The sequence below is a fragment of the Lissotriton helveticus genome, chromosome 7 (assembly GCF_964261635.1).
Source record: "Lissotriton helveticus chromosome 7, aLisHel1.1, whole genome shotgun sequence".
Lineage (NCBI taxonomy): Eukaryota > Metazoa > Chordata > Amphibia > Caudata > Salamandridae > Lissotriton > Lissotriton helveticus.
Genome location: NC_136068.1, coordinates 1,328,792,161 through 1,328,815,612, shown reverse-complemented (window position 1 = coordinate 1,328,815,612; position 23,452 = coordinate 1,328,792,161). Strand labels below are relative to the sequence as shown.

At 46.7% G+C, this 23,452-nt stretch overlaps 1 protein-coding gene across 1 annotated transcript in view; it reads left to right on the top strand.

Annotated features, from left to right (window-relative positions):
- LOC144770265 (uncharacterized) overlaps positions 1-23,452 on the top strand; it is a 202,847-nt gene that overhangs the window by 33,739 nt on the left and 145,656 nt on the right. The window contains exon 2 of the mRNA XM_078654642.1: positions 18,616-18,963. Within this exon, the coding sequence (XP_078510768.1) occupies positions 18,616-18,963 (348 nt within the window). The remainder of the gene's footprint in view (positions 1-18,615; positions 18,964-23,452) is intronic.

The following is a 23,452-nucleotide window of genomic DNA, read 5'->3' as shown; positions in this document are numbered from 1 at the left end:
GCAACCGCCCTAATTGTTCCGCCTCCGCATACACAACCTGCAGTCTGGGGGCCAACACTTCCATAAATTTGGCGTAGAACTCGATTGGCAACCCATCTACCCCAGGGGTTTTGTTCCGCGCCATATGACTAATCGCTCCTCTGATTTCTGCTAGAGTTACTGGGCCCCCCAGATCCCGCGCGTCCTCCTCATCTAGTACCGGTAGAGGGATCCGAGCCAAATAAGCGCCTATATCCGCGGCAGTCACTTCGAGGTGGCTGGTGTATAGGTTCGCGTAGTAGGACCGAAAGCGCCCCAGGACCACCGATTGCGAATAGACCACCTCCCCATCCTCCTGGCGCACACTCATAACCGGACATCCTCTAGGGTTCGGATCAGCCAACTTCGCAAGGAGCGTGCCCACTTTATCCCGCTCGTCATGCACTTTCACCGCATACAACTTATAATCATAACACCGCAGTCTCTCTGTCTCCGTCGCCACCGCCTCCCTAGCACGCAACAGGCTATCCTGCAGCTCTGGCCGCTCGGGCCGCCGCCGCTCCACCCCTCTCAGCACTGCCTCTGCCTTCGCGAGGTCATTCAGCACTGTACCTCTCACAGTCAGAAACCGACCCATACATACCCCTCTCACCACCACTTTCATCGCGTCCCATTCATTCGCTCTAGTCACTGTCGACCCAGCATTAACCGTGAAGTATTCGTCTATACCCTGTCGGACCGTGTCACAGAACGCCGGATCCTCCAGCGTCTCCGGGCGAAGTCTCCATGAAGGGACCGCCGATCTCGCCAGCTGCCATTGTACAGAAATCAGCAGAGGGTTATGGTCCGAGATGGTTCTAGCCAAATATTCAGAGTGAGTTACCATCGGCGCCAGAGACTCGCAACATAGCACTGAATCCAGTCGAACATGCAGATCATGCAGGGCAGAGTGATAAGAGTAATCTCGAGTTTCAGGGTGCTGCGCCCGCCAGACATCCACCAAGCCCCACCTCTCCTGCCAGTCCCGCCTATGAGTTGCAAGTCTGCGCACTGGTGAGTCAGCTAAGGGTGGGTGCAACCTGTCCAACAGCACATCCGAAATAGAATTAAAATCCCCCGCCAGCAATATCGGGCCCGCCAAATAATACGCCAGTGAGCGCGACAATCCCTCAAAGAAATGGGCTTGATCAGCATTGGGGGCATAGATGTTACACAGCACCACTTCTCTACCACACAGCCTCCCCTCCACCACCACATAACGACCCTCTGGATCAATCTTCTGATTTGTGACCTGGAACGGCGTGCCCGCCCTGACCCATATTAACACCCCTCTGGCGAACGCCGAGTAAGTCGTGCCGAACACCTGACCTCGCCACCTCCTCTGCAACGCCCCACACTCCAGCTGCGTCAGGTGGGTCTCTTGAAGCATCGCTATCTGAACTCCCCGCCTCACCAAGTAGGCATGCACCTTATGGCGCTTAACCATAGTTCGAATTCCCCGGACATTCCATGTGACACATTTCAAATTAGGTAACGTCCCCATAGAGCATCAATCCCAACAGTGGCGCTCGCCAAGAACTGTGACCCGCATTGAAGCAATTGAACAACCCCTTTAAAACACCCCCCACAACTCCCATTCCTCCCCTCCCCAGGACAGGGCCTAGTAACCCAGCTTCAGCCCCGTTCCAAACCTCAAACACCCAACACATCACACTAATCTGTGGTCGACACCACAGAAGACCTTAAGGGTCTGAAGAGGGCTATGGAGCCCCGAGCCAGGACGACAGAGCAACCACCCCGCGCCCACAGTCCCATGCTGCTAATGCAGCCCCATACCTGGCAGTCCAATAGAAGGCAGGAGCGTCCAGGCCCGATAAAAGTTCAGCAACCACGAACTTCATCCATTAAAGATACCATCCGATGTCTGCGGGGTAACCTCTGGCCCCTGCGCTCCCCCCCCCTCCAAATCTTCCTCACCGGTCTTCTCATCTTCACCGTCGTCCTCCGAAGCCGAGCCCCTGGAGGCGTCATCTCGTTGGGAGCCCGTGATGGTCGCCGTGGCCTCCAACGCACTCTTTCGATCTGCAAGTATTTGCGCCTCGCGCTCGGCCCGTTGGCGCCTATTCCTGGAGCGGATGCGCTGCGACTTCCTGACCCTGACCGGCTGTTCTCGTTCCCTGGCGGGCCTATGAGCCCGATCTGTTCCTGCACGATATAGTTCCAGCCATGACCACGCTTCGTCAGGTGTTTGAAAAAAGTGCGTCTTCTCATCAACGATGACCCGCAGCTTAGCCGGGAAAAGCAAGGAGTATTGAACCCCTTCCTCTCTCAGTTCTTTTTTCACCGGCAAAAAAGAGGCCCTACTCCTCTGCACCTCCTGCGTATAGTCCGGAAAGATCGTCACCTTACTGTTGTCCACCTGGAAGGGCCCACGATCTCTCGCCCTTTGGATCAGCAGATCTCGGTCTTTATAGTGCAGCAGTCTGGCCACCATCGGCCGAGGTGGTCGGCCCTCCAGAGGAGGCCTCGCGGGCACCCTATGCGCTCTTTCCAGGGAGAAGAAGGGGGAGAGGCCCTCCGGCGCCACCACTATGCGGAACCAGTCCTCTAAGTAGGTTATCGCGTCGCCTTTCTCAATTTTCTCTGGTAGCCCCACCACCCGCACGTTGTTCCGGCGGTTGCGGCCTTCCGCATCCTCCGTGCGGCGCTCCAGATTCGTTAGTCGACGGATAACGTCATCGATTTTGTGCTCCGCCGTGACCACCGCTGGTTTCAGCTCCTGAAGCAGTAGTTCATTGGATTTCACACGGTCAGATAACTTGGAGTGGTCTGCCCTCAGCAGGCCGAGGCCAGACGCCACCTGCGCAATGTCCTGGCGCAGCTCATCCCTCGTAGCAGTGATCGCGGCCAGGATAGTATCAAGGCGGAGGTTCAGCCTCTGTTCCTGTGTTGAGGCCTCCGTTGGGAAGCCGCCACTCGCATCCTCTGATCCCCGGCTTCCCCTTTCAGGCGATTCGGCGGCGCCATTCCCCTTCGCGGCCATCTCGCGTGCAGGGATTCAGCCTCTCAAGCCGCCTCCTCGGAGAATGGCTAGGCGCCCCAGGAACGCCTAGCGGAGTGTCCCAGCCAGAGCGGGCCACCAATCCCCAGGCAAGTAGGAGTGCGCGGCGCCAGCTGCCCCCACACCCGGTCAGTCGACAGTATCCAAGTCAGAGGAACATCCCAAGCCGCCTCAGCTTCCCGCAGAGCGTCTGCCAAGCACACCAGGGCCAGGGGGAGCAGATTCCACCGAAAGACCGCCAGTCAATGGAGTGGGTCCCAGGGCACACCGAGCACATTGCCCCCGGCAACACTGGTCACTGCTCCACACCATGCGCAACCCAGCACCTCGTCGTTAGGTCGGCGCCTCTGTGCCCTCCACCGGGCAGGACCCCCAGCAAGGTCCAGGTCCACTGCCGTGCCCCTCTTGGTCCGGGACGCGTGGGCGCCCTGGGCGGTCTCTCTCACAGCGCCCCAGCCGCCTGCTGCATGTCTCTATGCGCTGTTTGTCCCCACTGCGGGTCGGCTGGCTGGTGAGCGGCCCTACAGCTCAACAGTGCCTCCACCGGCCCAGCGCCCTCCCAGGCGCCGCTCCCGCCTCGATCGAGGGTCCGGGTGGGGGGAGGGGGGGCCTTCCTACCGGCAACTCCACCGATCGTCTCCACAGTCCGGGGCCCGCTCCGACGGGTCACCGCACCATCCACTGCCGCTCGGGGGTGCCGCAGGCGCCCGCCGCTGCTCCTGTGCCCCTCACCGCTCCGCCTTCGGAGCTAATACGCAGTTTGTGCCGCCATCTTGCCTTTGTCCGCTCGTCGGAGGGCGCTGGGCACTACGGCCACCCGCACACAGCAGCCAGGGCTCCGCTCGAGCTCAAACCTTCCCCAGTAGGGCAGCGGCCCCTCCGGTCCTCAATCCCGGCCACCAGGCGATCCGGGGCAACGGTTGGCAGGATAAAGGACGGGACGCGGCGCGGAGCAACTCGCTCACGCAGCCATCCCGGTCGGCGCCGAAACCACGCCCCACCGACCCCTCAACACTCAACGTCCTCTCGACATTGTCCTGATTCGAGTTGTGGTTCTTATACCACTTTCTTAGTATATGGTTTGGTCCCTCCCCCCCCCCCGGGCCCACAGTGTATTAGTGATATTTACTGTGATTTATTTGCTACGGTATTGTGTTCTTTTTGTATATCTCTGTGTGGGAGATACTGCAACGTACTAGATAGTGTTATATAATAAATACATATTTTTTAAAATACTTTGTGTGGATCTCTTTCATTTAATCTATACTAAAAAAATGCATTTGGTAAAACAAGCTGCTTTACACTCCTTCAAGACTAAGCCTGAAGGCTGCTCTCCACAGCTACCACTTGGATAGCTTTCAAAGGTTGTCTGAGACATCTTACATCTCCATAAGGGTTATCTGGACTGGTGCAAGGTGGCCACTTACATTAGTGGACATCATATACCAAGCCAGCTTCTCACATTGGTGTTTAGCGGTTGGGATTCAAGCCTGCATTGTTTTACCAGATACATTTTTGTATTGATTAACTGAAAAATCACGAGTACTAGGCACATATAAATACAAGCTTAGAACAGTAAGTTCTACTGAACTTAGGGTTGGGTAAGTCAAGTTTCTAGCACACCCTTTCTCTAACATCAGAGAGTTTAGTTTCCACTTGGTTAGGTAGATGCACACCAGACCTCACTTAGTATGTCTACTAAAGGAGATGCCGTGCCTCTCTGCCTTCTAGATATAGTGAACTTTCGTTCCAAGAACTGAAATCACCGAGTGCTTCTAGAACGCTGAAGACAGGGAGAAGTGCCAAAACTCAACGCCTGGTAGAGGTGTTACTGTTGGATGACCTGAGGAAAGCCTCTGGGTCAGTTGTACAGGGCAGAGTGGGAGGGCCAGGGAATGAAGATAGCGTAAGAGGATTGACCTATATTCAAACCCTGACCAGGTGGAGCCTGGTGGCCCCCACCTGGACAACTCAGACCTCCCAGAGGATACTACAGGTGGCCCAGAAGGTGCCCCCTTTGTTCCTCCTGGTAGAGTAAAGAGTAGAGAGAGGAGGTCTAGATCCTCCTCAAGAGAAACCAATGCTGCAGGACAGTCAGTAGGGATCTCCATTTCTAATAAGGGAGGGAATTCTTTAGATAGGAAATACTAACTGCTGGAGCTTAAGAAAGCTAGGCTTAGGCTCAGGCAAGAGCAGTTGGCCCTTGACAAGGAGTCCCTTGAAGTCCAGAAGGCTAGGAAGAATTTGGGACTTGAGTCCCATGTTGGCAGCAACAGTGTCCCTAGAAGTAGGGAACATACCTTTGACAAAAGGAACCTGAGCAAGTTTGACCCACCCTACCATGTTGGAGATGATGTCAACAAATGGATATCTGCTTTAGAGCGGGCCTGTAAGGTACAGATGGTCCCTCGAAAGCAGCGGGCAGCTATCTGGTGGCTCTCCTTTGCTGACAAAGAAAGAGATAAGCTCCTCACTGTTTGAGAAGAGGATGCTGACAATTGCTCAGTTTTGAAGAGTATTCTCATTGATGGGATTGGCTTAACCACTGAACGGTACAGGATTAAGTTCAGAGACATCCAGAAGGCACAGAATCAAGGCTGGGTAGACTTTGTGGATAGTGCTACAAAGGCTCTGGAAGGTTGGTTGCTTGACAGAAAAGTGCATGACTATTTGGGATTGTACAATTTGATTATGAGGGAACGGATCATTAATAATTGTCAAAACCAGCTTTTGCACCAGTACCTCAGACTTCTCCCCAAGAATTGGGAAAGACGGCAGATAAATGGGTCAGAACCAGGGTTAAGCAGAAGAACCAAGGGTGGTGACCAGAAGAAATACACTTCTAAAACCCAAGAGAAAGTTGGGGATAAGTCTAAAGAGAAGTTCTCTGAAGGTCCCCAAAAGTCCTCCTCTGTGGGTGGGTCCCAAACTTCTGCTTCCCCTGGAAAGAAACCTTCTTGCTTTGTTTCTAAAAAGCAAGGCCACAAGAAGTATGATTCTGATTGCCCCAAGGCCAGCAATAAGGAAAATATTCCATCTATTACTACAGCACCCCCTAGTGCTCCTGACAGTAACCCCCAGGTAGTAATAGCACACACAAACATTTAATTGGGCTCAGAGAGCCTGTCCGCAGTCCAAAAATCCCTCAGTACTCCCCTGGTCGCCTCTTAAAGACCGAAGGAGTACGATGGCAGGCTTTCACTGCCTTTTCGTGCCAGTGTGTCCGACACGAAAAAGCAGTCGGAAGCTGACTTTGGGGGCCCCCAGCAGGGCCCCCATGGGTGTGAGGCTGCCGGATGTCGGCCTGGGGGCACCTATGGTGCCCCTCCGTTGATCCCTACACCCGGTGGCAGGCACCTTGGGGTGACGGCCACCGGGTGCAGGGATGAACTGCACCCCTGCTTTCAGCAATGCAGGCATGCATTCCGCTCGGAATGCATGCCTGTATTGTTAAGTATACGAATGAGACTGAACCCTGTTCGATCACATCATACTAGCAGGGCTGTAACCGACGACAGCAGGTCGGTCGGTTACAGCCCCTGGCCGATGTCGGACGGACTCAGGTTTGTCCGACATCGGAATTGGACCCTAAGTAGAAATAAAGTATGAATCCTTATTTCATGCTTCCAGAAGGAAAGACATGCACTTGTTTGTTTTTTGTGTCTCCTAGAGTGTACCATGTGAATAGTTTGATTGAAGTGAGTGAAGGATATCACGGAAGAGAAAAGAGAGAAAGTGCACTGCAACAAGTTCTAGAAGTGTGTGGTGTTTTAGAAGTGTGTGGTGGTTTTTTTTTAAGTTTCAAAAAAGGACTTTATTAAAAGAAGAAGATTGCAATAAAACTGCATACAATATAAGCGTAATACATAAAGAAAAAAGCAATCAAATATAACAATAATATATATGCAATACCAAGAAGGGGAGAGGAAGGAAAAGAGAGAAAAAAAAAAAAGGTGGGGAGAGAAAAAAAAAAGAAAAAGGGAGGGGGACTGAAGAAGGGAAAAAACAATAATCATCCTTTATATACCATATGCAACCTGTAAAAAACCTGTACTGCTCGTATAAAAGATATCAAGCATCAAAAAAGAGGAAATGACAATTATGAAATACATATATGGAAACTATGTAAGAGATTATCTCATGGAGGTTTGGGAACTTCTTCAATGGAGGGGGCATGCAGAGGACGAGATTGAGTAGATGCATCCAGAAAATTAGTAATTGGCAACCATAAAATATCACGTTTAATAGCCAAAGTAACAGGAGAAACATACGCTCTATCCAGCCTGTGATTGTAACAAATCTCATACCACCAAGCTTGAAAAGAGACATTAGATGCAGACTTCCACGATTTAGTGATCTGTTGGAAAGCCACTGCTAAGAGTAGATCAATAATAGATACATTGGCATTCAGGGAAGACCATATGTCAGATAAGCTACCCATAAAAATGTGTGTGAGGGAAAAGGGAAAATGAGTGGAAAAAATAGAATTAATTTGACGCCAAACTTTAGACCAAAATAGGTGAATTAAGGGACAGGTAAAAAGCATATGTTTGAGATCTGCAGGAGAATGGGAACATGACCAACAAGTAGAGGGGATAGAGGAGTCAATAGCATGAAGCTTGTTAGGAGTGATCAGGAGTCTGTTATAAATGAAGAAAAGAGTTTAAGTAGTGTTGGCTGCTCTAGAGGATCTTCGTATTTTATTCCATATATCTTGCCATAATTCGATAGAGAAAGTATCCTCCAAATCCGATTCCCAATCCTGTTCTATCTTGGACTTATCTCTAAGTAAAGGTACCACTTGTAATTTTTTATAAACTTGCGAAGCCGAAGGTGAGGACAAGGGAAAAGGAATAGAGAGAGGAGAAGCCACAGGAGGAGAAGAAGGAACAGACAAAGAAGCAAAAGCGGCAAGGATAGCATCTCGCAGAAGATTATACTTAGTAAGAAAGGATTGAGGAAGAGAGAACAAAGATTGGAGGGACGTGAAGGAAAGGAAAAGATTATCTTGGAAGAGTTGAGAAACCCAAACAAGACCATGAGAGTGCCAATCCTTCCAGAAAAGAGTTCTGTTCTTAATTTTAACAAAGGGATTATACCAAATGGGAGATTGTAAGAATTTTTCCCGGTCATCAAGACCATTAAAGAAAAATGGATGGAAAAGTCTTCTAGCATTGTTAAGAATAGGAAGAGACACCTTAGAGGGAACGCGTGATAAAGTAACAAATTCCTTAAAAGAAAAAGGCTGGAAGAAGAAGGATTCCATGGAAACCCATATTGGCAGTGAGGAGGAGTCCGAGGACGAAACTAAGAGAAACGGAGCTGAATGGGAAAGGAAAAATGAAGTGTGATAAGCAGCAAAATCTGGAAAATTGACTCCACCTAGAGATTTAGGGCGCTGAAGTTTGGCAAAAGACATCCTAGCTTTCTTATGCTGCCATAGAAATTGTGAAAGAATAGAGGAAATACTTTTATAGCAAGACTTAGGAAGAGTGACGGGAAGATTAGAGAGGAAAAATAAAATTATTGGAACTAACATCATTTTAATAGAGTCTAATCTACCCCACCAGGACAGGAAAAGAGGATGCCATCTAGCTGTGGACGCAGTTAGAGTACCAAGTAAGGTTTTAATATTTAAGCCACTGTATCTTTAATAGAAGGAGTAAATTCGAGTCCCAAATATTTAATTTTAGAAGGGTTCCAGTGAAAAGAAGAAACCAAAAAGTCAGCATGAAAACAATACTTATTGAGAGGAAGAATCTCGCATTTGTCAACATTAAGTTTACAGCCTGAAACTGTAGCATAAGCAGAAACTTCAGATAGAAAAGCAGGAATAGAGGTTTGTAGATGGGAGATAAACAAAAGAATATCATCCGCATAAGCAGAGAGTTTCAACTGCTGAGGCCCATAGGGGAAGCCAGTAATAGCATTATTTAATCGTATTTTTGACAAAAATGGTTCCAATGCTAAGATAAAAAGTGAAGGAGAAAGGGGACACCCCTGATGAACACCATGGAAGAGAGGAAAAGAAGAAGACACAAGACCATTAGCAAAAATAAAAGATCTAGGAAAGGAATATAGAAGAGAGATATAGGAAATAAATTTAGAACCAAAACCAAACCAGGATAATGTAGAAAGCATAAAAGACCAATTAACTCTATCGAAAGCTTTCTCCGCATCCAAAGCAATCGCAGCCAAAGAATGATTGAAAGTATGGGATTTGCTAAGAACATTAAAAAATAGACGGGTGTTATCCGAAAGTAGACGTCCCTTGATGAAACCACATTGTTCTCTACCTATGAGAAGTGGAAGAATTTTATCTAAACTTAAAGCTAAAATTTTTGCAAAAATCTTGTAATCTAAATTAATTAATGAAATAGGCCTATAATTTTTACATAAAGTGTGATCTTTGTTGTCCTTGTGGAGGAGACAAATCAAAGCGTCTTGGAATGAGCCTTCAGACTTCTGGGAGGATATAAAAAAGGAAAACAATTGTGTAGTAAGGTGGTCCAGGCAAGTAGAGGTATTTTAAGAAGTATTTATTAAGATGATAAGTAAGTCCAGATTAAGTCAAGAATAAGGACCCACCAGGAGCAGCCAGCAGGTAGCTCAGCCCCATCATAACTGTGGTTTATCTTCAATCATCACCCAGTATTCTATGGTGCATCACAGTGCAGAGACATTCCACTTGAATGTATGAAGTTGGTAAAGGCATGCAAAGGAATATGCAATAGGTAGAATATAACAAATTGATGAAGCTTGGGAACAAGAAAAGAAGAAAATGGGAGTAGAACTCTATAGAGAAACCATCCCGGCCTGGAGCCTTACCTTTTTTTAAGACCTTAATGGCATTCAAAATGTTTTTGGGAAAAATATCTTTATCTAAAGAAGAAAAATCCATATCAGAGGTCTGGGAAGGTGGGAGGGAGGATAAGTATTGATCAATATCCGAGGTTAAGGGAGGGGATTCCGGGGTATAGAGATTTTGATAAAAGGTAGTAAATTCATTTAAGATATCTTCATCTTTATGGAGAGTGATATTAGAAGAAGAGACAATTGAATCAATTTTTGTACGTTCTTTTTTAACTTTAAGATAATTGGCAAGAATATTACCAGCTTTGTCGCGAGCAGAGTAGAATTTGGCGCTAGATTTGAGTAAAACCAAATTGGCTGAATTCGTGGAGAGCTTATTAAAGGAAAGTTTAGCCTTAATGAGTTGATTAAGGGTCGATTGAGATTTGGTCGAATAATAGGACTGTTCCAGTTGTTTAATTTGAGAAGTTAGAGAGGATAACAACTTTTGTGAACAGCGTCGCTTCTTGGCAACATAGGAAATAATGAAGTCTCTAGAAGCAGCCTTGAAAGTGTCCCAAATCAACTGAGGAGAAGAGAGAGGTGTTTCATTTTCAGCAAAAAAGCGTGGTACAAAATCAAGAAAAGCAGAAGTGAAAGAGGCGTCTAAAAGGAGGGCATTATTAAAACGCCATCTTCGTGAACCTTGGACAGGTGGGAGTAATTCAAGGCCTAAGGAAACAGGGGCATGATCAGAAATTAGAATAAAGCCAATGTCAGAATGAGTGATGTGTTGTACCAATGCCTTAGAGACAAAGAGATAATCAATTCTGGACTGGGAAAAGTGGACGGGTGAGAAAAACGTATATTCTTGCAGAGAAGGATTGGAAAGCCTCCAAGAATCGACAAGGGACCTCTGAGAGATAGTAGATGTAAATTGTGTATGTGCAGGAGAGGGGGGAAAATGAGAGTTGGATTTCCTATGTAGAAATGGATCCATAATCATATTACAATCCCCACCAAGCACAAAATAGTCATCTGTATGCTTCATCGAAGATTGAAGAATGTGGGGCCAAAACAATTTATCAGGAACAGTAGGGGCATAAACTTTAAAAATAGTTAACGGAATCTTGTTAACCAATAATGAAACAACCACCCATCTACCTTCGGTATCATTCTCCTGAGAAAGAAGTTGTATGGATAAGCGTTTATGACACAGAATTGCCACTCCATTACGTTTCCCTGAACCCGGGGATGCAAAAACATGACCCACCCAATTACGTCGTAATTTAGCTACCTCAGCATCTTGAACATGAATTTCTTGTAACAAAGCTATAGCAGTCTTCAGGTGAGCTAAATGGGACAGCACACGTTGGCGCTTAATCGGGGACCCCAAACCTTTAACATTCCAAGAGATTATATTAACTGTCATCTAAATTCGCACTAAAAAAGGCTAATAATGAAAGCGTTAAACAGTGATAGCATAAACAACCAGCAAAGTACATGACCCAACCAAAGAAAAAACAGTACTGATAAGGAATCGAGAAGTAATGACAGGAAGTATGAAGGAAAACTGAGAGAGATGTAAGAGAAGGAAAATTATGATTGAAAAGTAAAGGAAGAAAAAGAAGCTGACAAGTGAGAATTGGAACAAAGGAAGAAAAGAAAGTAAGTAAGAGGGAAAGAAAAATGGAGAGCAAAAATTCGAGAAGCAACCGATATAAAAAACATACCACAGGGAGAAAAGAAAAACGGGGATGGTGGAGCCACATGATGGAAATGGACGACGAAATGCAAAGACTCCTGAACGAAACAGCAGGAAGGGAGACAACCTCAGGAAGTAACAATGAAGGCAGAAACACGATAAGGGACCATATTCAAAAGTACCTATAAGGGAGAGAAAAGGGGAGAAAAAATGATATTAGAGAAAAACATGTAGAAGGACCATATGATAATTACAACAACAAAGGAACAGTGATTATACAAATAAAAGTCGAGTTGAAACATATAATTAGCATGGTGGAAAAATAAGTCACCAATAAAACAGAGACAAAAACAGAAGACAAAAATAGATTACAAATAGAAACGGAAAACAGAACATGTCTTAATGAGAAGAAGTCAAGTCTTCATGGCTGCGGGGTATATCCATGGAATCCACTCTGCAACTATTCAGGAACCGATGAAGAAGAGCAGGATCTTCGTACGAAGTGGTCTTATTGTTGTAAGTCACCTTAAAGAGGCAAGGGTGAAATAAACCATATCTCGCATTCAAGTTGCGCAGTGCCGGCCTCATATCCAGAAATTTCTTACGTCTTTCAGCAGTGGATTTAGCATAATCCTGGGCAAAGAAGAGAGTAGAACCATTCCAAACAATCTTCCCACGTTGTTTAGCAGCCTGAAGAACACGAAGTAAGTCAGTATATTCAAGGAAGTATAGAATAACCCCTCTAGGTTTGGATGAGGATGCTGCAGAAGAACGACTTGGACCAAGACGATGTGCACGTTGAATATTCAGAACTGCCGATTCAGGAAGGCCAAGCAACGTTGGTAAAAAAGTCTGAAAAAAGGAGATAGGTGTTGGACCTTCCAAATTTTCGACAAGGCCATAAATGCGTAAGTTATTACGCCTGTTTCGATTTTCCAAATCCTCAACTTGCTGTTTGAGGGATAGTATCTCTTTGGAGATAGAAGGGACTTGATCCGCAAGATCCTGAATAAGACCAACGCGGCTCTCCAACAGTTCAACTTATTGTTCGGTGACAGACCAGTTGGTTTCCAAATTAAGCAAACGACGATTGGTTTCCTCCATGTGAGGTTTAAGCGCGCGTAATTCCTCAAGAATAAGGTCTGAAGAGTGTAAAGAGGAAGACGCCGGGGGAGGAGACGGAGGATGAACCTTGGCACGCTTCCCAGGTAGAGAGGGAGAACCTGATGCCACTGGGGTCGCTTTAGTATTTTGTTTAGTAGTGGTGCGTGTCGTTGAGGTAGCAGACCCCTTGGAACTAGTGGAATCCATGTGAGTCCTCCTTAGAATCCTGTAATGCATTAAACGGATTAAAATCCTCCAACGTAGAATCACTCTGAGGAATGGATCCATTGCGATTGGTGCGCGCTTTTGCCATAATTAGAAGTCTGGAGGAACACAATTCCTGTTCTAAAAAATGGCGGAAAATACCTCACAGAAACCAACTGTACACAGGTAGGAGAGGCGGTACTTGCAGTCGTGAAAATCACTGCAGTACTGCTAAACAGAGCGCAGGAATAATGTAGGCAAGTAGATTAAGAAGGAAACCAGTAATGACCAAAAAATAGAGGAAATTCATGAGGAGATAGCATTGGAAACATCCGTGCAGGCTGGGAAATGCTGACGGGCCAAAAACAAAATGGCGGCCGCGATGTTGTGGCGTAGCGCAGAAACGAAAACCTCAGAAAAAGGATGTTAGCCTTACTGGAGAGAGTCGTCTTTTAGGCATGTTGAGCAGCATGACTTCCGACAGCAGGAAACGTCAAAAAGTCTGGTCCAAAAAGAAATTTGGAGTCCTAGAAGCTGCCCGATTCCTCACGTCCCGGCGGAGCTTCGGCAGAACTCGGCCATCTCCTGAGGCTCCTAAGCCACGCCCCCCAGTGTGTGGTGTTTTTGATTCCTCTCATAGGAATAGCTTTAAATGATGTGACGATTAGAAAATTGTCCACTTTAGTGGAGGGCTTGGCAAGTAGCACACAGGTGTTTTTACTCAGGTTAATAAAGAAATGTTTGCAATAAGATCTATAGTAATCCAAAAACTCTTTGCTATAGATGTGCTTTTGGCAAAAGAAGGAGGTGTCAATCATGTGGTGGGGTCAGTGCTACACTGACATGCTAGATAACAGTAAGGTTATTAAGAAATATATTGATATAATAACTAATGATGTGAGTGAGATTCATCCAATAATTTTATTTATAATTGGTATTGTCCTAATATTGAAGATTTCGGCGGCAATTAGCATTAGGGGTTAAAGTTGAAATTGCAGAGGCATGAAAAAGAAGTTAATGAAATAGATGTTTAAAGAAAAATAGCACTTGATGATATGAAATCAAAATGCCTGAGGACTTGAAACCCTTGCATGAAAAGAAATTGACATAACAAAGTACAGTTAAAGAACAATTGTAAAGAAATGTGATAGTAGGGCGCTGTAGTTTGATAATTAGTGTAGTCTGCTTGACGGCGATGCGGGCGGTCGGCTGATTACGTCGTAAGCCCCTGCGCCCATGTCAGGACGACGCACTTGCGGCTGGCAATGGCCACGGTTGAGGATCGAGGAGCTGAGCCTGAGTTTGAGCCTGAGGGACTGTAATGATTTTGCACCAAGGTGCCAGACGGTGCTAACATTTTCTTTTTCCTTTTTTTTCAAAATGTATCGAGTCCACCAAGTTGGCATTTGCCCACACAATTGAAAGCTGAAGAAAAGCCTGCCCTGACCTGGAGCTGAGAAGCACTCGGCTTGTTGAGCTTATGCAGATTTGGGCTGCCCCGCTCCCCCCTGCTCGGCTTGGCGGCTAGGTCCTGCGGACGGGAAGGAAAAGTTGGAACCGGCACTTTTGACGTCGCTGTGATTAGCGACTGGGAGGAAAATGTCCTTAGATTATTTGACTTGGCTGATGATTATTAGGGTGAATGCTGAAACTCCTGGGGTGAATGCTGAGACTCCTGAGCTTGCTGGTAATGTCCACAGAAAATCTGGAGCACAGGTTGGCTGCCTCAGAGCTCTCCCTGAAAGACACTGAGGGGGTATCTCAGCCCTGCTCTTAGTGACCCCGTGGGGGGGGGCAGCCATACAAATATATGCAGCAGAATCAGAGGAGCTTATTTCAATGTATAATGCCGAGGGCGCCAAATCCAAGGAACTTAAAAAAGACCCCTTGTTCTTTAGGGCGAAATCTGGCTTAACACCTGGCATAGATGTATTGGAGAGCGTTCCGCCAGTTGTTGCGCATTCCCCTGGCTCAATGGAGGACATGTCTCCCAGGGGCGACAAGAGTAATGTTTTACTGCAACCATCATCGCAATCTCCCCTGTCTCTCTCACAGAGGCCCTTGGGTACAGCCGTGTCTCAAATCCCCGGGCAGGGGATTTCGAAGCACTAGCAGCACAAACTAAATCCGGGTCTGAAGTAATTTAGGAGGGCTCCTCTCAGGTTGATACATCTTTTTCTCAGCAATGGGATGCTAAGACCCTGCTCAATCAAATTCTGGAGGCAATTAGGGAACTGAAAACCCCTCAAACTGTGGAGATTGCTGCTATACATGCCAGACTCACAAAAATCGAAGACATTATGGCCCAGATCATGGCGCAACTTAATGAGGCAGAAGCAAGACTATTGCAGCTGGAGGACCAGGTCATTACTATGAAAGACAAGGTCACTGCTTTTCAGAGCCAAACATCTGTAATGGAATGTAAATTGGAGGAATTGGAGAATTTCTCTACACGCTCTAATCTTTGTATCTTCGGTATTCAGGGCCAGCAGACACTTTAATGGGTCGACTCTTTTATTTAAAAAAAAAACTTACTCCGGGAATAGAATGGGGATCTTAGTCTCACGAGGGTCTATCATGTGCCGGCACATCTCCCTCCTAATGCCAAATTCCCTCAGACAATCCTGATCAATTTACTGGGTGAAAGAGCAGATTATAACCAAGGCAGTTAAGCAATGACAGTTCACAGCACTGAAAGTCTCATTATGTCGTATCTTCCCAGATATGTCTGCGTCCGCAGCCAAAAGACGGAAAGAATTTGTCAAAATGCTGTATCTGTTCAAGGAACAGGGGGCTTAGGCAATGATTGCACAGCAAAGTAAACTAAAGGTGTTTGTAAAAGGAAGATTTCATGTATTCTGCAATGTTCCCGAAGCCCAAGAACTGCTGCAGCAAATTTCTAACAAGACCTTATCTTAAAGCTTAGGACTTTCAAGTTGACTTCATGTTTATTTGCTTTCTTTTTTCTCACTTCTTTACTTCTTCCTCTTTTCTAATTTCCCCAGGCATCCCTCTGGTCTTTTTCTTTTCTCCATTTCCTAGGGGTGGGGGAAATGGAATTGGTAGGCCGATAGCTTCTGGCACACAGTCAAGGTGCAAGTCTCTGGAATGGGGTAAGCCTGTCAGGCGTGAGCAGGGATGGTGAACTGCTCACCGCAGCTTTTGGGGGAGGTGGGGACACGGGGTGGAAGGGTGGTGGCAGTGTGTTGGAATGGGAAGTGAGAGGGGAAAAAGAGATCTATTTCTAAAATCCAAAGTCAGATTCTAATTGCACTTTCTGATCTTTATTGGCGAATATGTACCTACTGAGTGTCAGCGCTTCAGTAAATGTCAGATCTTTGAGGGAACTTTGATGTTGGTCAGGTATACTGGAAGACTTATTTAGTTTTCACTTTATACTGGAGACCTTTTTAATATATTGCGCTAATGGATAAAAGGTAAATCCTAAAGGTGGTCTCTTTCAATGATAACGGCCTTAATAACAAAAAGAAAATGTGGGCTATTGAATCCTGGATTAAGAGAGAAAACCCATCTGTAGTTTTAATTCAGGAAACTCATATACCAGCGGGGAAGCTAGCAGACTTCCACATGTATAGGTCTTGGGCAGCATATTGGGGCTTCTCCTATTGTCATGCAACACATCGGGCCCTGCGATATTTCTAGGTAAAAAATTCCAAGCAGAGCTGGTAAATTTCCTAAGTGACAAAAATGGAAGGTGGTGCATGGCGACTTGCAAGCTAGGGGGTAGATATTTTACCCTTGTTAGAATGTATTCCCCAGTTGAAGATAATGCTGAGCCATACGAAGAATTATTTCAATCACTAACACAAATTTCTGGTGAAATAATCATAGGAAGAGAGTTCAATTTTTTGCTAAACCCAAATCTTGATTCTTCAGGTATAGCTATAAGGCAATTAAAACCTAAAAACCTTAAAATTATTTAAAATATTGTTCATTTTGCAGCTAATTGATCCCTGGAGGGAAGCATTTCCTACTAAAACTATATACCTGTTTTTCTGCTAGATTCCACACTTCTTCACGCATAGATGTTTTTCTTATATCCAAGACTCTGAATTTTAGTAATCAAATAACCTTGCCTGATGGATTTTCGAATCATGCAATGATAATTTTAGAGGTTGAGCAGGTTAACATTTGAGTACATCCCAATAGATGGACTTTTAATAGACAGTACTTAATGGAATAAAGCTGGATGTTATTCTGTTAAATAGAGATAAAGGATTTTCAAGTAATAAACCATGGGAGGGCCCACTCTCATATTGTCTGGGATTCCCTTAATGCATATATTCAGGGCTGGTAATTAGTAAGGATGCGGAAAGTTTAAAAAAAGATAAAGAACAAAAGCAAATCCTAGAACAGAATATCCAGTGGTGCTACAATACCTCACTCAGAGGTCCTTTGGCTCCGAATCAACGAAAGCTCGATCAGGCTAATTGGGCGCTAATAGAGGCATATTATTTAAAATGTGAAACCTCGAATGGTAATTATATGCAAAAAGTTTATGAACAAAGTAATTTTACATGGAGGTTTCTTGCATGGCAGACTTCAAGTAACCGGATAAACAATTTGAAATGCCCTGTTACCAGTACTCGAAGTGATGACCCATCTTCCATAGGGATATAATGCTGGAGCTTTATAGGCGTATTTGTGGTCAAAATTAATCATTCAATAATATCTCCCTGGAGAGGTTCCTTTGGGAACAAAACATCCCAGTACTCTCCGAGACCGAAAAAGTTAATATGATGCGGCCCTTTTCCAAAGAATAGCTGGGGGAAGTTGCATGAGAATAAATTGCCTAAACCAAGAACAATTGTAAAGATATGTGACAGTAGGGTGTTGTAGTTTTATAATTAGTGTGATAATTATCAGAGGGGTGAATTGTAAAGGAGTGTTGATTTACTAGAAAATAATAATTAATTTAAGTGCATGTTAGTTAGCATGACCAGGCCGCAGCCTCCTCATTGAAAATCATTCACATTTACTGAAGAAAAGTGTGAATGTGCAAGGGATTTTCTCTATTTCAGAAAATCATCAGCATCATAATCATCAGCCATGGTCTCTTTGCTGTTCCTGTGATTTCATAAGCATGAGTTAAAATCCTTAACTAAACTTTTGCAGCTTTAGCCAATAAGATCATTAGGAAGTTGGAATTTCTGGAGGTGCTTTGCAAACTTATAGATTGATCTGTTGTAATAACTGAAACATTTCTATTCCAACCCTTCTACTTAATACCATGTCATGACAGGGGTGTGACATCTGTTCTACAATCATTATTAAAAAGAAGGTGCTATTTGGAGATGAGCCAGAACTTTTGCTAGCAGATCTTTTCCATTGAGACCTTTGCTTCGATATTTATTGCTCTGTCCTGCAGCTCTTTAACTTTTTCCTTGGAAGACAGACCTTGTGTGAGTCTGCTTGTTAATTTACTGGATTTACTAACGACCTTTCCTTTTGTAATGAAGCTATATTTTTGTATAAACCCACACACTTATTAACTTCAGAATTTTGTCCTGTTTTATTGATAGCTGGAAGAGGTCTATGAGAGACTCAGTCTCATTCCCGCCTAGCAATACATTTGATTTATTAATTAGAGTGTCGACATTATTAGGAGCATTGATGTCACTGAAAATGTGAAAACCACACAAACAAGACAGGTCAAAATTAGAACCTTGTTCTTGAACAGCAAGAAACCATGTATAATTTTCTAATGGCATTAAAATATAATAAACTTTTATTTTTTTATTCTCTTCAGGGGCAACTTCTACTCTGAAAGTCTTCCAATCACCCGCCAGCATTTCAGTCCCTGAGGGCAGTTCAGTCACTGTAACCTGTGTGATCACCATTCCTGGGAATCCGCAAGGGATGAATTTCAAACGGCGGTTCAGGGAGCTCATGTACCTTTCGGAGACAAAAGAACTCCATAGTAGGTTGGGAAATGAATTCGAGGAGCGTGCCACTGTATCTGGAACGGCAACTAATACAACAATAACACTGCACCAGCTGCGGAGAAACGACACGGATTGGTACATGTGCGACAGTGCTGTTATAAATAGAGGTCCCATCAAAGTTTTTGGAGGTGGCACCCTGCTGATTGTGACAGGTACCCAAGTGCTATAGTCTTATGTTATGTTTTCTTTGAGGACCCCCACCCCTCCCAAAAATTTCGAAACAGTGAATAATCGTATTCTGTTCAGTGAGGCAGTTTAACGCGCAGGTCTGCTGCAATGGAATCTGATTATTTAATGAAAGAATTTGATAGCAAAACCTAGCCAGCAAGATGGCTCCGTGAGTTAACACTCATCATTTGCATCTGCTGTGATTTGCTCTTCATGGGGTTGAATGCTGAGTAGACCAGTGTATGTTTCCAAAGGCTTTGAGTGGGATGGGTCTCTCCGGGTCTCCGGTCAAGCAGTAAGTAAAAACTGACCTTGCAATTGGCCCTTACCGGGACCTATACTCACGCTCGAAAGTTTGCAGGCGTGAACAGTAATCGATTTCTTAACATCTATATTTTGAAACGTGACTGTAAAAACGTTAAGGTCATCTGTGTCGGAGATGTGGCTCCGGTTTACATTTTTACATTTTTACTTCCTCTTGTATGCACTTCTTAAGAGTGTTTTCTTTGTCCAACATCTTGTGTTTCTGAAGTTTTGTGTGCAGAATGTTTCTCTACAGTGTGTACTGTGTAGCCCGTGGTCCCTTTGTCTTTGAGTTCAGTTTGTAGGTGGGTCCTCATAACAGGCCACGATTGCGTGATCCGGAATTGAAGATAAATGCAGTGTGAATGTCCTAACAGTGCCTGCCAGTGGATCATAACAATGTGCAGAATACAAGCCCTACCATTGATTGGCCTCTCTGCTTTTCCTTTTAACGTTTGTAATTTCAGTAATAGCAGCCCTGTTTATTGAAGCACTTGGAAAGGGAGAAGTGTGTTATAAAGCACAACATGAAAACAAGTTACTATTGTGATAACTGTGTTTTCAAATGTTACTCATAACAACCTGTGCCAGGCATCCCTTCCTCACTCATTAAGTAAGCTCATGAACTAAATGCAGATAAGTAACTCTGTGGTCACTTTTGACTGGAAATGTTTCTAGTGCAGCAATCAGAATACTAATTGCCTCCTCGTAAGTCTTCCTCGCCACATGATCAACGAAGTGAGCTTCAGCTCCACACCAGAATCCTCCAAAGCAAAAGTTAGCCTCCCATGCCTCCCATCCCTCCCCAACTGGCTGACCCATATCACCCCTGACCTCTATGAGAGGAGGGCCAGCCCAACCCTCAACCGGTTATTTTAGTTCCGCGCAGACTCTCCAGATGTGCTTTTCAGGTAAGTGGTTCCTGCGGTAGCAGGGACATGGACCATGGCTGTTGGTCCTGCTCTAGCGGGCCCGTGGGATCTAGGACCCCTCCCCCTTCCTGCCCCCGGTATCCTGTCTGGCCGGTTAGGGTCTGCCTTAGTGAGCCAAGGGTTACAGGGGGTGGCCGGGGTGGTCTAGAGCTCTGCATTGCGGCTCCTTTTGACCTCCCGCCAGTGTGAACAATGTGTTTGGCTGACTCAATGTTGTTGGGACCCGGGCCTCTAGTCGGTAGCTCTTTTGTTTGGGCCTTTGTTTTTTCTTCATGGTGAAGCTGTGTGCCTTTCCCCGAGTCTCCAGTTTTCTTCACTGGGGGGGCGACTGGAGAGGGAGGTAACTATTGTTTGGCCCGGGTGGCTCAGCTGGATTTTTTTTTTGTTGTGCATGGACAATAGGGCCCGGTGGTCCATACTGCGACCCGGACGTGCCACTGTTTCCTGGTTACAGTCGCGAGGACACAGGCCACAACGGGGCTCGTTTCCCATTGGTGTCCAAGCTCCGCGTTATTCTAAAGCTTCCCTGCTTGATGCCAGGCAGTGCAATTCCTGGCACGCGCTTGTTCCTTCCATACCTCTAGCTTGCCTATCCCCTCACCTACGAGTTTCCCTACGGGGCTAGGTGCGGCTTTCGACCACGTTTCTAGTCCAGCCTCCGTGGGGCAGGCCGGACTTGTCTAGCTTCCCTTGCGCCTGGTTTCTCACAGGTGCAGCCGGTTCCGCTAGTTACGGGGCGGCGTCTTTTTGTTTCACCTATTTATTCCCGGGGTCCGGGTCGGTTATTCATTCAGTCTGTGACTGTGCTCTCTCAGGCGTTCTTTTCCTCTTGCTTGTTTACCCGCGTGTGTGCTCATGGAGCAGGGGGCGGATGCCACGGCGGGGGCTGGCTCGAGTTCCCAGGTCCCGGCTGAGGTTCTGACCTTGCAGTCCATCCTGGACATGATCCAGGCTGCGGTGTAGCTGTCCTTTGATCTGTCAAGGGGGGACAGGGTCCTTCTTCCCCCAAATGGCCTCACATGGATCCCCCTCTGGTGTCTGATGTTGATGGGGAAGAGAAGGACCTCTGGGGTTGGTATGACCAGGGACAGGAGCTGCGTGATGTGCTCAAGCACATCAAGGACAACATGGCTTTTCCTGTTCCGTCGGTGGATTAGCTTTCAGAGGATTTCTTCTTGCAGTACCAACGCAAGGTGCCTGAATCCCTTCCTCTGGATTCCTCCATAAAAAAGGTGATTGAGTATGAGTGAATGGTGGTCGATAAACAGACCTTCCCTAGGTACATTGCCAAGTGCTACGCCATCCAAAACTTCGATAAGGAGTTCCCTCCCTCCGTGAAGGTGGACTCTCTCATTGCGTGGCTAGCCACTCAGGGATCCATCATTTCCGAGGACTCCTCCCCTCCGGACCCGGTTGACAAGCACGTGGAGGCCACGGCCAAACAAGATTATGTGGCGGCCAACTTTGCCTCTGCCTACTTGTCCTACACGGTCCAGTCCGTGTTGAAGGATTTTCAGTCTTTGGCGGAACAGCTGGACCAGGTGGCTGATGTGGTTCCTACCTTGGCATTGATGGAGCAGCAAACTCGCCTCCTGTCTGACATATCGTTCGACACATCGGGGGCCACGGCAGGTGGCACCGCTATTCAGACTCGGCGTCAGGTCTGGCTTCGACACTGGAAGGAAGATGCTGCCCAAAAAGCGATACTAATGAGGATCCCCTTTTCAGGGTCTAAGCTGTTCAGAACATCATTGGAGGACATGGTGATTAAATCGGCGGAGGACCGAAAGCTAATCGCTCCCATCAGGTCTTCCAGGGGCCATTTCTCTGGGCCAGAGAAGACGTTTTCTTCCACGTCTACTGCTAGTGGCAGTGGGTCCTTTCGAGGACGGGGTCGCAGCCGGGGCACCCCTTTCTTCCACAAATCCCAGTCTCAGCCGGCGGCATCTTCCTCCCCCCCTAAGTCCTTACTCACTTCAGGCCACGTCCAGTGGTGTTCCAGTGGGTGGGCGCCTGCGCCTCTTCATCTCAGCTTGGGAGTGCTCTGTCACAGATCTGTGGGCTCTACGGACTGTCTGGGAAGGTTTCTCTATCGTCTTCAGGTCCACTCCTCGGGCCGCTTTCCACGCTACCCTGCTGTCTTCCTCTCCAGTCAAGCGGATGGCCCTGCTGGCCGGCGTCCAAGATCAGCTCAGCAAGGGGCCAATCGACCTGTCCTGCCATCTCAGAGAGGTTGCAGTGTCTATTCCATCCTGTTCTTGGCAAGGAAGTTGTCTGGGGACTTTTGTCCTGTTCTGGGTTAATTCTTTAATTCCTCACGTTAAGTTCAAAATGCTCTCTCTGCAGGTGATTCTGCCACTGCTGGTCCAGGGGGAGGTTATTTCTTCTCTGGATCTGCTGGATGCCTACCTCCATGTGCCCATCAATCCAGCCTCACAGCGTTTCCTCCGGTTCTGCGTATGGGGCAGCCACTACCAGTTCCAGGTTCTTCCTTTTGGTTTGTCATCTGCCCCAAGGGTGTTCACTAAGGTGTGGCCCCTTTGGTGGGTATCCTCCATCGGGAAGGGATCAGGGTTTTTCCATACCTGGATGACTGGCTTATTTCTGCCTCCTCTTTCTCCAAGGGGATGCTTCACGTCAGGAGGGACTGCGAGGTGCTGTCTTCCCATGGCTTCCTGATCAACCTGAAGAAATCTCACCAGTTGCCTTCCCAGGACTTGGTTTTCATTTGGGGTTGGTTGGACATGCTCCAGGGGAATGTGTTATTACCTCTGGAACGTCGGAACACCTTTTGGCGGGATCTGGGTTCTCTCCTGGGTCGGGATTCTGCTCCTGTGAGCAGTGGTTGAGGGTTCAGGGGTTGATGTCGGCCACCATCAATGTTCTACCTTGGGCTCACCTAAACCTGTACTCCTTAGTGAATCATCTCCTGTTCCTCTGGGATCACTGCTCGGGGGACTACGAGGTCTCGGTCCTGGTGTCCCCTCGAATTCGGGCTGACCTGGGCTTGTGGTTGGTGGAAGTTCATCTCTCCGAGGGTCTTCCCTTCCTGGTCTCACCATCCCGGGTGATCATGACCGATGCCAGTCACCATGGCTGGGGCGACCCTGGGGTCTTGGACGGTTTAGGGGCTCCTGAAGGCGCAGTGCTCCTCCAACTTACACGAGTTGAAGGCGGTCCTGCTGGCTTGTCGGGAGTTTGCTCCTTCTCCCCAGGGCCAGCACATGCTGGTTCGAAT